Below are 15,945 nucleotides of genomic sequence, written 5' to 3'. Positions count from 1 at the left end.
TTAACCCTAGTGTGCGTGCTATCGAAGGACGGAGGAAGGCGAAGAGTGATGGATGTTGGAGTTGATCTCCGAGTCCAATCCAAAGATCGGGCCCGACACCTTGATGCGCCTTGATAGGGGGCGCCCAGCCCGTTATGGCTGGTGGGCCCCGTCGCCAGTGCCATAAAGAAGAGAAAGGGGGGCCGGGGCACGATACCTTAAGTTCGCCGCCGCCACAATCCCTTCCCATAGTCCCGATCCGACCGCGGGAGCGCTAGGCTGACGGGAAGCTCCGCCACCACGACGACCAACGCCACCACCATCACTGGGCAGTGCCAGTGGAGACCTGAAGGTCCGATACCCTCGCCGACCTTCTCCGCCGCCAGATCCGCTCCTCTCCGATCAGGGCTTCCTCGGCGCCATCGACGCCATGGCGCACAAGGCCTCCGCATCCTCTGCGCCACCTCCAGCTGATGGTCTGCGCCCCTTCTCCTCACCTCTCTTTCATTCTTGTACTAGATCAGGAACGAACTCCTTGTATGTGTACCTAGAATTTGTACCCCTAGACCCGATTTGTATGCCTAGACTCGATCAACTCATAATACTAGAAGTTTTGTATCTAACAATGGAGGCGACGAGGAAGAGAGAGCTGAGGGGGGAGGGGGGGCTTATCCAGATGAGCCAAGGGCATAAGAGTCTATACAAAAATACACAACCCCCAGGTACGCCTTCAGGTAGGCCCGAGTCAATCCGAAACATACTCCATGGCGTTTGTGTGAGAGTCCCAGAGTTGTAATGGTAGGATTCAAAATGGACGAATACTAATGGTACTTCTCCAAATCTCAAAAATTGAAATGGTATCAATCCAAAAAAAAACCTTTAATGTATGCTCGGATTCAGTAATGCGTCTATCTTGCATGGCTTGTGCGTCAGAAACCTTTTGGATAGCTTTGAGCCATTTCTATCTGCACATTTACATGGTGAGTTCACAAGAAGTTCAGACACCCTTTTGGAATACAGCAGTCCAGAATTCTTTGTTCTTTTGGATAGCTTTGAGCCATTTCTATCTGCACATTTACATGGTGAGTTCACAAGTTCAGACACCCTTTTGGAATACAGCAGTCCAGAATTCTTTGTTTTGACGGCGATTGAAGGCCTGAGTAATGTGCGCGAGCATCAGTTCAAATGAAGAATTATAAGCCTTTCACGGAGAGTGCAGGGCATTCTGGACAGAGGATCTGAAGCATCTTCAGGCAAAACTGAAAGACCACCCACGTACCTTCACATCATCAAGCAAATTTATATCGTGCCATGTTCATAAAATGTGATAAAACTCACTAAAGTATAAAGAATCAATCAGACATATCTTTTGATGTCGGAGATCTTCATATCCAGATGAATAGCACAACTAGAACATACTTTACGGAGTTGACATGGTGGATCCAAGCCTACATGTTAATGTACACATTCTTTTCCATGAAAAGTGTTAAAGGGGTATTCAATAGCAAATACAAATTATGAAACTTATGAGGAACAAATTGCCCCCACAGGTTTCAAAATAACGCAAACAAAACATTACTTATATTTTTCAAATACAATTTAAAGAGAAAGAAGAACATAAACAACGACCCTATTCTGCAGTTTCATCAAAGGTGCTCAGAAATCCACCCAAGAAACCAGCACCATTGCAGCTCCCACATAGGATTTCACGCTTTCCTCTGCAAGATAAAAGTTTTGTACAACAAGCTAGGTCAAACAAGCTGTTGAATCACAAATAATTGGCGGATTTGTTAAGACGTTTGTAGTGGACTATTCATTGTGAGACACTATTTTTTGTTATACCTGCAAAGCCAGCACAAAGCTCCAGCTTTAAATCGCCCATTAAAATGGTCAACAGAATTCACCCCATTTCCCTCACACTGGGTGCACACGATTGCTCCTGTCAATTTGCAAAAAAACAGTTACACGTATAAAATAATACAGAGCTCGAAAGAGCTATTAGAAGTGGATGCATAGTGTCCACATTAAAAGGAAGTCTTAATCCGCCCAAAAAATATGATGATTTATAAATGAACAAACAGTGGTCCTAAAATTCAGTGTTTACAAAGTTACGAGTCAAGAACAAGGCCTTTTGTCTAAACCACTTCTGAAGACTTGGATGTACCAAGAACTGTAGGAGAAGAGAATTGGTGTATAATTGATGATTGTATTGCATTCAGGCCTCGGCCGGTACATATGAGTGCAGGAGACATGGAGAGCAAAGCACCTCCCGAGACATGGTAATCTACAATACGTACATCTAAACTACCAAATATACTCTAACATCCCCAGCAGTCACAGCGGGAGCACCGCAAACAATGAGACTGGAGAAAAAGTCGAAGGCAAAAGCTGACGGACTACATCTCCCGCAGTTATAACGTTGGTGCGGTGTGGATGCTACGACTAGCGAGAAAACTGGCAGGTAACTCATGTTGATGATAGCCCTTTGTGTCGATGTCGAGGTAGATGAGGGTAAATAGACATGGTTGAGGATGCCATGCGTAGGGTAGCTGTGGTTGACGTAGCCATCGAGGTTGTCGATGACAAGGAGTCGCACATGAAGCCACGGGGGCAACATGGTGGGTGCCAAAAGTGGTGGCGCATAAGAGAAAGTGCCGTAAATGAAGATGGTGACGCATCGACACAGTTGTCGAGGAGGAAGATCGATGCCGAGGATGAGGTCAAGGCCGCCATGGCGACACGTGCGCCAGGTTTGCCAGACCTAAGGATGCATCGATGATGAAGGTACGCACCGATGTTGCCAATACCTGAAATGCAAGGCAGAGGGCACAACCAGACATGCCATTGTCTGTGGAAACAGTAGAGAAGGCCTCCATGGTGGTCGCAGGCACAGAAGAACGACAGGGTAGAAGATGTTGATGCAGCCTGCTTGCCAAATTAGATGAAATAGTTGGGGAAGAGACGGCAACGCTGGTGATGAGTGCTAGACGTAGGGAGTCGGAGAGGGTAGATGGAAAGTCTACGACAGGGCCGGACAATCCGTGGGTAGCAGCAGCGGTGCTCGAAGAAGACAGCGCAATGCTTGATTAGCTTGACGAAGACCGGTGGCGAGGAAGATGCAGCGACGAGGAAGACCACGAGTGGTGAACAAAGCGAGGCAGCCACAACCCTCAGTGTCGGTGACGAGGTCGACAGGCAGTGAGCCACTCAAACCCGATCAGTGATCGGGAAAACAAAAAAAAGGTACAACAGCAGTGGTGGGATCATCCATGTGTGTCACAGAGGGCCGAGTGACTCCTGACTGTTAGTCCAAATGAAAATCTATTTCTCTTAACCACTTGCCCAATTGGCATTGGGTTACATATATAGGGGTGGGTGACTTAGCCAAGTCACCTCTTTAACGCCGGTTCTTCCTAGGCGGCCACACCAGTAAAACCACCATGTGATCCCATCGATGGTCGAGATCACCTCGAGGAGGCTATACCTAGCCCTATCTAGTAATATAGATAGATACACGGATGCACATATGTGAGACTTATCTAACACTGACCAAGTCAGCAAATGGGCGCGCACGAGGTTGGGGTGACATGGTGGAGATGGGCAGATCCTCCCGACAGCAGCGACACGCCAGATCTAGCTGCCTTCATGGCAGCTTAGGGTCGGGAAGTGGCCGGGCCAGGCCGCCACCACGGCGGCATGGGATGGAGCGAGATTCATCTGCCTCCATGCAACGAATTTCAGGACGGTGACAGTCCAGCGACGAGCCTGGGATCAGGCAGCGGCAGCCTGACGATGACGAGGATGATATCCCGATCTGCTACGCGATGATGACAAGGATGGCAGCAGGATCAATAGGGTCCCGCGCCTTAAGGGATTGCTCTACCCGCGGCGGAGATCGATCTCTCCCTAGGGGCGCACTGTGCGAACGGCGGCGGCTAGGTTCAGGATCTAAACCTAGGCGAATGATACGATGTAGGAGAATAGAATTAGTGTACAATGGATGATTGTATTGCATTGAGGCCTCGGCCGGTATATATGAGTATAGGAGACATGGAGAGCAAAGCACCTCCCTAGACATATGGTAGTCTATGATACATATATTTAAACTACCAAATATACTCTAATGATAACTTGGGATTCTGAATTATTTTTTTTCAAGCTTGCAAAATGAAGTTTCTTTCAAACAGCTAAGGTATTATGCAAGATGAATTTTACTCACTTTGGTAATATTATGCCAGAGGAACTTTTTATTTTCACAGTTGAATTTTCACAGATTAAGAAGTATCACATATATAAATTAGGAAGAAACCAGTATACAATTACAGACTGCTCAGGTGTAATGCAGCAACTATTATTAGTATGTTATTGAGTTTTAGCATATTTGTGCTAAAGGATATTCACATATTCAAGATGGTGAAGAAAAAATTGTACTAGTCAGGTGTACAAGTGTTACACCAGTAACAAATAAATAATCACCATTTGATTAACACCACTAGACAGAATCTTACTGCCCTGGGAAGGTAAAGGTAAAACATGAATGTTGTATCAAGAAACCTAGTACTCAAAGAGTCCAAACCGAATGAGGAAAGCATCAGCAGAGTTTGTAGCTAGTTTTATCCAGTTTTACTTCATTTATATTGAATTTTTCAAAGTAAGGAGCTTGCAATTATTCAAGTAAGGAGGAACATGACTTTTAGGTTTGCATACTGTATCCCTACATAACTCGACAACATTTGATCGCAATTAGAAAAAAAAAACTTTCCTTAGTAAGATAAGAACTTCTTACCATTTCCTTCGCAGTCCTGGCAAAGAATGCTGTTTACCTTCTGAGGTTTTTTAGCGGACTGGTCATTTTCAGTGGCCTGTTTAGATGAAAACTTTGAAACTTGAGGGGAAAAACAGGTAAAAAAAGGATAAAGTACTATCTACAAAAGAACTTCCTACTCCAAACAGGTCTCTACTTTTTTTCTTGAACATGCCATTGCATTAAGAAGAAGAATAACTAGTTTGTTTACAACATACACCACGCATTGGAGTGCATGTGCACCCCAGCCCCTTGAGTTTTACATCGCGCCACAGAAACAGTTCTCTACTTGTCATACTCTAGGAGTAGGAAATTAAACTTTAAGAGATAACTAATCCAGATTTCTTGTCTCATGTAACGGAGCAGAAATATCGCAAACATAGATGGCCTATGTTTATCTCATCCGTTTAAGCACTGTTTCGCATTAAACTTAAGAAACTTATTAATCTAGAAGGGATTATCTCTATCACATATAATTCAAATTACTGCTTGCTTGAAAGTTTGATCATCATGGGCTTTCAGGATCCTCAGGGCAACTTTACAAGACATGATGTCAGTACCTCTCTAGTCAGAAAAAAAATGATGTTTCAGACACCAGTAACCTTCAAACCGCAATTTAAACCATTACTGTTAATCTACTTTATTAATAAATCTCATTAAAATTATATATAATCTTTCTAGCATATAAAATCCCATTAATTATAGGATGGACAAATTATATTGTGCACACCTCACGAGAGACCTTTTGTTTTACTAGAGAGGGTTGTGGATTTACTATTTCAGTTTTGTAGCATCTTAGCATCATATCCCTATTCTGTGTAAGCTTCCAATACATAAATGTAGCAATTAGTCGTGCTATTATACTTCACAGCATATAGTCGTGCTATTATACTTGCAGATTAGTTTGATAACCATTTATAGGTTTGTGAGCCCAAATCCAACCGAATTCTGGTGAAGAAGCACATAATTCAGCGTCAGGGGCGGATCTACAGGGGGGCTGAGGGGGCTCCAGCCCCCCTACTGCCCAAAACTCCATGGAGCCCCCCCACAGCCCCCCCCCCCCCCCTAAAATTTTGGAGACCATTGACGAAGGAAGGGAGCAAGCAAGAAGAAGGGTAACCAGCCCCCTGCCTTCCATTCCTGGCTTCGCCACTGTTCAGCGTCTCGTACTCGAGCACAACATATTTGGAAACAAAACTGAACCAAAACAGAAAGCTGCCCCCAACTCTCTCCGTAACCTTTGCAGTCTTATGCCAACTATGAAGGAATGAGCAAACAACTCAGGAGCACATTCGGCCAAAAGAAATGGAAGAAGAATTTCTCGTTCCAGTTCTCTCTTGCATCACAATTTCTAGAAACAGTAGCATCCCTAACCCAGAATGCAAAGAGCAGAAGAAGTGAACAATGAACATCTTGCCGGAGGCGGGAAGGGCAAGGAGGTTACTTACCTTGGTCTTGACGGCCAGGGACTTGCAACGGCGGGAGACGGGCCGGAGCGAGATAAGCGCAGGAGGCGATGCATTGAGGACTGGAGGGGACGGAGCAGCGGCCGCGAGGCTCGCCGTAGCAGCCATAGAGAGCAGCGGCGGCGTACGAGGAAGCGGGAGCGGGAGAGGGAGGAGAGACTGACGGCCAGCGAGAGCGGGGAGCAGGCCAATCCTCATCGATAAGGAGAAGAGACACGTACAGTTCTCTTTGCAAATAGACACCTGACGACATGGGTATTTGCAACACGGTAGTTTCTTGCAAGTTGCAACAATCTGCTAACATTTACCCTTTTTTAAAACGGATCTGCCAGCATTTCTTTTTCCCCTTTTAATAAAAGTAAAATGCTCGAAAAGTCCTTAATTTTTTCGTAACCAAGCACATACTAATTACTTATACATAGATTTGTGTGACATGTTTAGAGACTTAACTCTACAAATTAATAGTTTAGGAACCTAGGTGAGTGATCAAACTCTATGCTAAAAGGTACAGTGTTTATGTCATTCTACTCCCTATAGATCAAAAGTAGTCATTTTAGCTTTTCTAGATGCATAATTTTTACTATATATCTAGATATATACGATGTTTAGATGTATAGTAAAATCCAATATAAGACTAATAATCTGGGACGGATTATCAATGTATCTAGAAAAGCCAAAACAACTAATAATCTGGAAGAAGTGTCACTAGTCACCCTAAAAATTACTTTCAATGTATTATCATCGGAAGCATCGTATTTCTTACATAAATTATTGATCAAAATCTCAAGACATGTGGACATCCTTAACGACGTAAATTTGAATTAGATGGACCACTTCGTATCGGAAAAGTTAGTTCACTCATGGCCAAGAACATGCACCATGTGGAGCAGCAATGCTAATTATCAGAACGCAGCTGAAGCGTGCTTCATTGTCAAAAGAGGGGGAATGCTTAGCTACTACCAGAAGGAATCTTCCGTTTATATGCATCTGGCAAGATTTGTCAGATGCACAGGCACAAGTAGCATTAACCTCATATGCTTCTGCATCTCTGATCATTCGGTTAACAATCCAGCCCTCATGAGTAAACTGACCAAGCTAGCAACAGCAGACTACCAAGATGCAATCGTGTTCATCAACCTTGCTTCCAAGAGAGGTGCCAACCCAGCTAAGGAGAATCAAATAATCAATTGCCATCAATAAACAGCCCAAGTAGGAAGTAGCTCCCATGATCATCCAACAGAATCGTGCGCTTGTTCATTTCTGAACTCGCCTTCAATTGTTGAGCACTGAAACATCATGCGTCTAGTAACAGAAGTCAATTGTAACCTCACAGCATCAAGCAACCAAGTTACCACAGTTCAAGACAAAGCACGAAATCTTTAATATTACAGGCTGCAGACATTCTCAACCAGCTTGACTAGGTTTTCCTCTCCGACCAACTAAGCCCAAATGCATCGCCTAACTGCTTTGTCATGATCTAGTAGTTGTCTTCATTCCTACCACACGGAGCAGGGCGCCGGTCACCTCTACTCTCACTGGGGTATGGACCACCTCCTGGTCTGTAACCATGCCCACGCCCCCGGCCAGCCTGGTTGGGTCTCCCTTGGCTTGCATATGGATCACCAGCATAGTCTTCTGGTCGACCCCTGCCAGTGAAGGAACCCTTCATCAGCCTGTTCCGTGGAGGGGTGCGGCTTCTGTCATGCAGATCATTCCCCCAGTTAGCCCGAGACCCCGAGCGACGCCGACTTCTGTCAAGATAACCATCATGCGGGCGCTCCCTCCGACCGTAGTCATCAGTGGCAGACCACTCAAACTTTGCACGGTCCCTCAGGTCACGCTCACCACGGAAGCCCATTCTTTCCTTAGGTGATGGATCTGTGAACCGTACTGGGCGTTCTGGAGGGGATCGAGCTGCATATCCCCTAGGATCACCTGCACCCCAGCCTTGAGGTGGTGATCTGTACCTGGACATCTCTCTTGGGGGGGCTCGATCACCGGGTGGACCAACCATCCTAGGAGGCCCTCGTGGAGGACTTGGGTAACCCCTTGGAGGGCTGCGCCTAGGTTCATATGCTTCACGTGCTGAATAGCGGAACTTATTGCAGTTGTTACAGTGTGTGCGCCGAGCAAAATTGAGATTTCCACAACTGACACGAAAAGCAAGAAGAAAAATTAGAAAATTAAGATGAAGTAACTAAGAATGCATACTATCATGGTGACAAGGCCAACTTACTTTGGATTCTGGCATATCCAATCACCTTCTCTTGGTGACAAATTTGGATCATTCCTGTGAACATATTCTCCATCAATATTAATGAAATCTTTTCCAGGAGGAGCACCAAAGCCTCTCCCGTAAGATCTGCCTCTTCCGTATGGCGGAGAACCCTCTCGGAACCTCGCACTTCCTCTACCACCCCCTTGATAACCATGGGTGTAACGTGGGCCAACAGCATCATCAAATTTGCTGGCTTCTGGTCTGCGTGGGCGTGGTGGCGAAGGGCCTCCATGCATTCCATATCCTGAAAAGGAAGTATAAAAAATTCCAATAAGCACTTAAGGACAAAGTAATTAACATTCAGTAAGGAATGCTTACACTAGCCACATGGAACTGAAATAGGCAACCACTTCATGAGAACTACTTCAGAAAAGCCAAATGTCAAAAACAGTCACAACAAAGGCCCACATTTCTGAGAAGGAAATACCATTGCAACTGCAGGTCAACTGTAAATGAATCTAGCAGCCTTCTGGTGGTTCAGAATGTAGTTAGTAGCTACATGTCCAAAGAGTGAGTGGAGTTGAGTTGTATGTTGCTAAGAAAATCTTAGTTCCTTTATTAGCCAATAAGATACCATTATTCCATGCGAGTAGCTCTCAAACATCTGTCAGGGCAATAACTATGTGACACATAGACCACTGCAGCAGTTTGTTGATGCTATCTCAAATATTAGAATCAAGCATGTAGGTCCAATGACCAAATGCTTCTCATTACACAAGATTGCAAAAGGTTCTGCAACTGTCAAGCGTCATAAAGCTGCCCATTGACCTATAGAAGAGTTCCAATTTCAACAGGAAGAGGTCAACCACCAGGCATCCTATGTCGCTATGGATGGTACCGAATCATATTCCTGACCAGTCACTTTGTTGTTTCTGTTTCTCAACCATAAAGGAACTTCAGCTTATAACTGAGACAGCTCCAGTATTGATGCTATATGAACATCCCTTGAGGTTTCAGTCATGAAGATGGGAGCATACCCGACAATTCACTTGCAAAAAAGGTCTCTGCAGCAGCCAGTTACTTTCTTATCCCAACATCATTATTCCAGTCTCTTAAGGCTCTAACTTGTTCAAAAGATTGGCAAGCAAAGTGGCAAGCCTATGTCTAAAATGTACCCAATGACTTGGCTCATTGTGTGGAGGACACAAAATACCAAAACTCAAAGGGCGTGTTCGTCAGTTTTGGATTCATATTATAATAATCTATGTCCAAGTTCCAAATTAATGCCATCAAACTCAGGCTTTTAGTTCTTTGATAAACCCCTAAACAAGCACTTGAACTGTGGCTTCCTGAATTTCTCTGCCATGATGTGAACAGCTTAACGATTCAAATACTGATGACAGAAGGACCAGCTGATTATGTTCTCAAAGTTTCTAGGTATCCATGTTCAAAGCTAATTCCAAACATCATAGTTCTTAGGCAGTACCTAACACTAGCATGCCCAAGCTGTTGTGTTACTACAACCTCAAGTCCAGCTGATTGGTTGTGTTACTACAACCTCAAGTCCAGCTGATCCCTTCATTCCTTGTTATCTCAACACTTCAAACTTTTTCAGAGTCCACCATACTGCACATGCAAATGTGACTGCTTTCACAATATTTGTGTCAGCAAGGCAGAATAGTTCCACATTACTATGCTGGCAACTAAAACAAACCATCAGGCAGGACTAAGCATCAACAATAATGTCCCATCTTGAAAAAGGAAAGGCATCTGGTATAGTCAAGCTGGAAATTGTTCCAGTAGAACAGCAAACTCCATACTTCATTTGATATTTACTGGAGCTTGCAGTGCTTGGTCATTACACTGGACATCCAAGCCAGCAAAATATTAGAAGATATTTACAATTTCTCAAGCATATGAGGTGGTTTCAGACACTGATGCTGTGCGCAACATTTTCCTAGATTGTGGTTCTTTAATAGTGATATATTTTTGGCTTACATGAATAACTATTTGGCAGTTATAGCTAACAAGATACTGCTCAAACTCAAGGAATAATGTGAAACATGATGAAATCAATGGTGCCACAAGGCATCTCACTTGGTGAATGAAGGAACTCTGAAAAATAAGGATGAACTGAACCAGTAGTAATCGTAATACAAATTTTGAATAACCAGCCAAACGATCATAATGATAACACACTATTAGTAAGGTCTTAACTGTACTCCATCACAGTTCGTCAAACACTAGATCTTGCATACAAGAACTTGAAGATAAGAATTTGTTTAGTAAACTGTTAAAAGAATACTTTTCAAAATTGATAAAATTAAACAGAATTGTTATGGCAAGTGGGCCGGCCACAGGCCTAGGCCCACAAGTACTGCGCGTGAACAGTACCCGCGGTACCCGCCATAGGTTAGGGTTTTCGATGAGTCTAGAGATTAGATTACTTAAGGGTCAAATTTGTTAGACGCCTTGTCTATAAAAGGCTGCTATGAGTCCTAGGGTTAGGCAGGCAAGCAGAAAATAGATCAAAGAAGCAGCTCAGAGCCTCCAGAGGGAGGGCGAGTTAGCCGATCTATCCTGCTGTTCTAGTATCGATAATCAATCCACATCAACTTGGTATTCAGAGACTTTTAATCCTGCGACATTTGCTTCCGCCGCCGCCGCAAAAAAAATCCCACCCAATCCCACCCCAGATTGCATCTGCTCTTCCACCATCCGCAGCCACCATGGCCAACGACGCCTTGTTTCACTGTGACATGGCCCTCGCCGCGCTTGATCGCATCGACACCACCCTTGATTCCATCTCCGAAGGGTTCGATCGCATGCTACAACTGCTAAAGGAGGTGGCTGTGGAGATAAAGGAATCCAGGGTTTCGCCGCCAACTCCTGCAGCAATGTCCGTGGCGATGGATGGAGCGGATCAGCAGGTTCTCGTCGGCCCCACCGCCGATGACGAGACCCTGGCGTCGCCTACACCGCAGCCATCGGCGACTCCAGTTGCGCCACCCACCGTCATCGATCTACTCGTGGGAGGGGAGCTGCAGCCCCTGCCAATCAAGGATCCATCGCCCCCGGCCCGTTACCGCCTATCGAGGTCGCCCTCGTCGGCGCGGATCTTCGCCGCGGCATCTCCGCCCGTTATGGATCCGGTTGTCCCGTCCGTCGCGGTGTCCGGCATCCGTCACGGCGGATCCGTCCCCGCCCGTCGCGTCCCCGACCAGGGTTGTCCGCGCCCGTCGCACGGCGTTCGTACGCCCCGCCCGCACACCTCCATTCTCGGCCGCCCGCGCGCTGTCTGCGATCTTCCACCCGCGACCGCCCGCACGCCGTCCGTGCGAGCCTCCACCCCGCGGCCGCCTGCGCGTCTGCGAGCGCCTCCGGCCGTCCGTCAACTTGCTGCCGCCCGCGGGTGGGCTCTTTATCGCCCATCGTGGTCTGTTGCCGTGGCTCTTCGCCACCTCATCCGCTCGTTCCCCTGCTCCTGCAGCTGGGACTGGGATTGGAGCAGTCACTGCATCACCAGCATCATCAGTTCAACCGACGGCAGCTGCTGCTGCACAACCACCTGGGAAGGTCGAGACTGATGCACCAGCAGCCTTTGATGGCCACTACAACATCTTCATGGTTGGCCACAGCAGCACTGTTTTCTGCAAATCGACGCTCCATCTGCTGGACATCCATCTTTCAGTCCAAGGCCTACATTGGCACCTTCACTGCCAACCACCTCGCCAGCAGCACTCAGCCGTCTGTGCCGTATCTCATGCCCCAGCTCGAGGACGAGCTGCCTTCGAGGTGTGGTGAAGTGTTATGGCAAGTGGAGCCGGTCTAGGGCCCACGCGGTACTGTACTGCGTGAACAGTACCGCGTGAACAGTGCCGGGGAATAAGGATTAGTTGGGTTTGTTATGAAAGAGATAAGTTAGATTGATTCGGTTAGGATATTGCTTAGGGGTCAAGTCAGTCGTCTCTATAAAAGAGACACCCTTGTATCAGTTGAGGCAAGCAAGAAGAACCCTAAAAGTAGTCAGAGCCTCCAAGGGAGGGCGACGAACTAGTTCTTTGTGCTATCCCTAGATCCACCATAACAGAATAGAAAAGAAGTAAAACAAGGGTTCAGTGCTTGAGCCATGCACATTGCACAACACATCAATATTTAGGAATCACAGGTAAAATAAGGATAACAACATGCAACAGTAGTAGAAACAAGCTTTGCAATCCTTAATATGAAAAACTTACGCAGCTACCATGGTAATTTCCTATTAACTCTAGCAAGCATCACAATCGTAGAAGTATCATACAGGCAAGAAGTTTATTAAAAATTTACTCAGATGGCACTTGATGCATGCTCACTTGCAATAACAACCTCAAATGTATAAATTGCTCAGTGAAGCTACTATCATCTATGTTCTTTTTTGCTAATGGTCCTATTATGCATGCAGCTAATCTTTCCAACTTTCAACTACTAATGGACACAAAAGCATTTAGATTTATCAAATATGAGTTCATATTAGTACTTTACTATAATTAGAAAGAATTTCTGATGTCACTAGATTTTGAATATGTTCAACACATGAAGAGAAGTTTTGTGTATTGTAAACTTTGCAATCAAAATTTCCAATATGATCAACACATGAACAAAAAGAACAAGTCGTTTTTATTGTAAGCAATCAAAACAACAGTACAGGCACCAGTACAAAAATCATCTCTGGGCAAAAAACGTACATTTGACACCACCATTGCACAACTTTCATTCAATCAAAACTTAACATAATGCAAAAGCCTTATACAAATGAAAGGTGCTGCTACTGAAAAGGCCATGGCATAAGTAGGTAGCAATAAATACTTGCATAGCCTAATAATTCCTCCACAAATACCCCCCCCCCCCCCCTCCTCCAGGTAATCAGCAACATCACGCAGAGTGCATGTATTAATCAAAATCGTCTGAGCAACAAAATAAAGGAAACACTGGCGTGCGAATCCAGCAACACAGTACAAAGGAAATCCATACCATCCACGCGCGATCCAAAGAACATATAGATCGACTAGATAGGTTCGCACTTCGCATGATTTTATATAAAGAACATTACAAGAAAACAGGAACATTCGAGGGTTTCCAACAGACCTGGTTGCTCGTTGTGGAAGCGCGGGTGCCGCGGAGGCTGGAACCGGGGCGGGGGGCTGAAGCGGCGGCGCTGGGGAGGGGGGCTCCCAGGACGCCGCCTCTCCGGCGGCGGCGGCGGAGACCGGCGCCGCTCCCAGCCTCGGGGTCGCGGCGGCGAGAACTCCCGCCGGTGCCGCGGGGGCGAGGCCCCGCGGGCGCGGTAGCTACCGCCGCCCCCGGGCGAGGGCGAGCGGGCCGCGCGGGCGGCGGGAGAGGGTGGGGACGACCCACCGCCGTTCTCTTGCGGCGAAGGCGGCTTGACAACGAGGCTGCTAAGCGGGGCCCGCGCAGGCTGCGGCGGCGCGGGGGCGGGGGCGGGCGAAGGCGAAGGCGAGGGCGCGGGCGCGGGGGCGGGGTCGGCCTCGGGCTCCGGCGTACTCCGCGGCGGCGTGATGTCCTCGTACTCGTCCTCGTCGTCGTCATCGTCGACGTCGTCGCCCCTGCCGCGCGGCCTCATCTCGCTCCGGGTGTCGGTGGTGCCGCGGCGGCGGCGGCGGCGGCGCGTCTCTAGGGTTTGGAGGGTTAGGGAGATGACGAGATGAGGGCGAGGGAGGAGGGATTGCGCGTTGCGACTTGACCAAACCACGTCGGGCCAAGTCCAGCCTCGGTTTCGGAGGCTATACAGGGTTCGTGCGGTCTCTGCCCCTGGCCCCCGCCCCATGTGCGGCCGTGGCCACGTGCAAATCCGCAACCATATTAGCATAAATATTTTAAACTAAAAAAAAGTTGAAGATGCTTCTAAAAGTCACTAATTTGCACCAAATAGAATTAAAATTATAGGCAGAACTGAAATTATATCGATTTATCCAGATTAGTAGATATATCCGCGCATTACAAATGAACCATAAAAGACAGATTCAGTGTCTTGACTTGGTAAAGGCACGTCTTGATTTTGCCTACGAAATCTACCGTAAACTGCAAATCCAAAGCCTAGAAAAGTTTTCGGTTAAAAAGTTTTATCCAACCATCGCTTTCTACCACAAAAGCCTGGAAGCCAGGCGGCTGGAGAGCGTGCACTAGATCCCGCGCATGCGCCGCCTCCCAGGCTATATCCTGCATCTGCACCGCGGAGCGCACAGGTCCCGTGCGACCGGTCGCCCGCATCTGCGTCGCAGAGGTCCCTGTGTCACCTCCTACACGACATCGCCTGTTGAGCGCGCGAAGGTCAGCCTCCCGCGCGCCTGGAGGAAGGAGAAGAGGGGAGAGGGAAGCCTGCAGCAAGAAGAGAGGAAGGTGCGTGGGGTCGTCGATGAGACGCCATCAGCTGAATCAGTAAGATTTCTTTCTTCCCATGAAGTATATGTGTAAGCCAAACCATACCAATTTGTGATTCTTTGAACTAATTGGTTCCATCTTGTGGTAGGATAATTATGTGATTTAGTTGATTTTGAATCACATTTCTGCAATTGTGAGAGTTGTGGAAAGCAATGGCAGAACTTGAGAAAGGAACACCACAAGTTGGCTTAAGATTCAGAAATCCAGATGAGGCTTGGAAGTTTTGGGTGGAATATGGGGGTCGAACAGGCTTTGATGTGAGGAAAAGATACACAAATGCAAGCAGCTATGATGGCAAGGTGATTTCATGCAGATTTGTTTGTTCCAATGAGGACCATCGAAGAAAAGGGCAAACAAATAATGTGAGAAAGTGTTTTAGAGCTGAGACAAGAACTGATTGCAAAGCTCGAATATCTATTGTGGTTCGAGGTGTAGAAAATTATGAAGTCACTAATGTTGTGCTTGAACACAATCACTTTCTTCACTTGCCAGAGACCCGACATTTGATGGCATCACAAAGGTATGTTCTCACCTTGCACTCTAGAAATTTCTACATGATGCTGTCATTTATTCCCAAGCTTATTGGCTGTTCTTTTATTAACAGAAACGAAAGAAAAATGATGGTGCACAACATCCAAAGGAAGTGGAGAATGATGGTAGCAACATAGGACCAATTGTGGGGGTTGAAAAGTACAATGTTATTGGCAGCTTTACACAACTCGTGATGGCTCCAATTTGTGATGACGATATTCTCCATATTGATGATCTGTTTTAGTATGTGCAAATTGGTTAGATGGTATTTTGGACAGAGCTGACTATAGTATTTTATGGGTTAACTATTGTATTTTGTGGCCTAATTGTACAAGCAAAATGGCCAAGCGATAGCATTTAGTGTGTCAGACTATCAATTTAAGTGACTGAAAGTGACATGTATTGGTGTTGTGCTATGAATGTCACTTCAAATGGTTCAAAATGCAAAGTGCATGTTAATCTCTAATTTAATCTGCATAGACTGTTGTTTTGCATGCTCAGTGTTTAAT

The 15,945-nt window shown here is 46.3% G+C and overlaps 2 protein-coding genes across 2 annotated transcripts; both read right to left on the bottom strand.

Annotated features, from left to right (window-relative positions):
- Positions 1-1,359: 1,359 nt before the first annotated feature.
- Positions 1,360-6,488, bottom strand: LOC120703513 (protein BUNDLE SHEATH DEFECTIVE 2, chloroplastic-like). Its single transcript, XM_039987619.1, has 4 exons — positions 6,232-6,488; positions 4,766-4,841; positions 1,822-1,918; positions 1,360-1,697 (listed from the first exon to the last, which is right to left on the bottom strand). Exons 1-4 carry the CDS (start codon positions 6,445-6,447, stop codon positions 1,610-1,612), a joined length of 477 nt encoding a protein of 158 aa, XP_039843553.1. The 5' UTR covers positions 6,448-6,488; the 3' UTR covers positions 1,360-1,609.
- Positions 6,489-6,955: 467 nt separating this feature from the next.
- Positions 6,956-14,221, bottom strand: LOC120703512 (proline-rich protein 2-like). Its single transcript, XM_039987618.1, has 3 exons — positions 13,592-14,221; positions 8,486-8,771; positions 6,956-8,399 (listed from the first exon to the last, which is right to left on the bottom strand). The coding sequence occupies exons 1-3, from the start codon at positions 14,085-14,087 to the stop codon at positions 7,727-7,729; spliced, it is 1,455 nt and encodes a 484-aa protein (XP_039843552.1). The 5' UTR covers positions 14,088-14,221; the 3' UTR covers positions 6,956-7,726.
- Positions 14,222-15,945: the final 1,724 nt, after the last annotated feature.

Source organism: Panicum virgatum, chromosome 4K, assembly GCF_016808335.1.
Source record: "Panicum virgatum strain AP13 chromosome 4K, P.virgatum_v5, whole genome shotgun sequence".
NCBI lineage: Eukaryota > Viridiplantae > Streptophyta > Magnoliopsida > Poales > Poaceae > Panicum > Panicum virgatum.
This window is presented reverse-complemented; position numbering and strand designations above follow the sequence as displayed.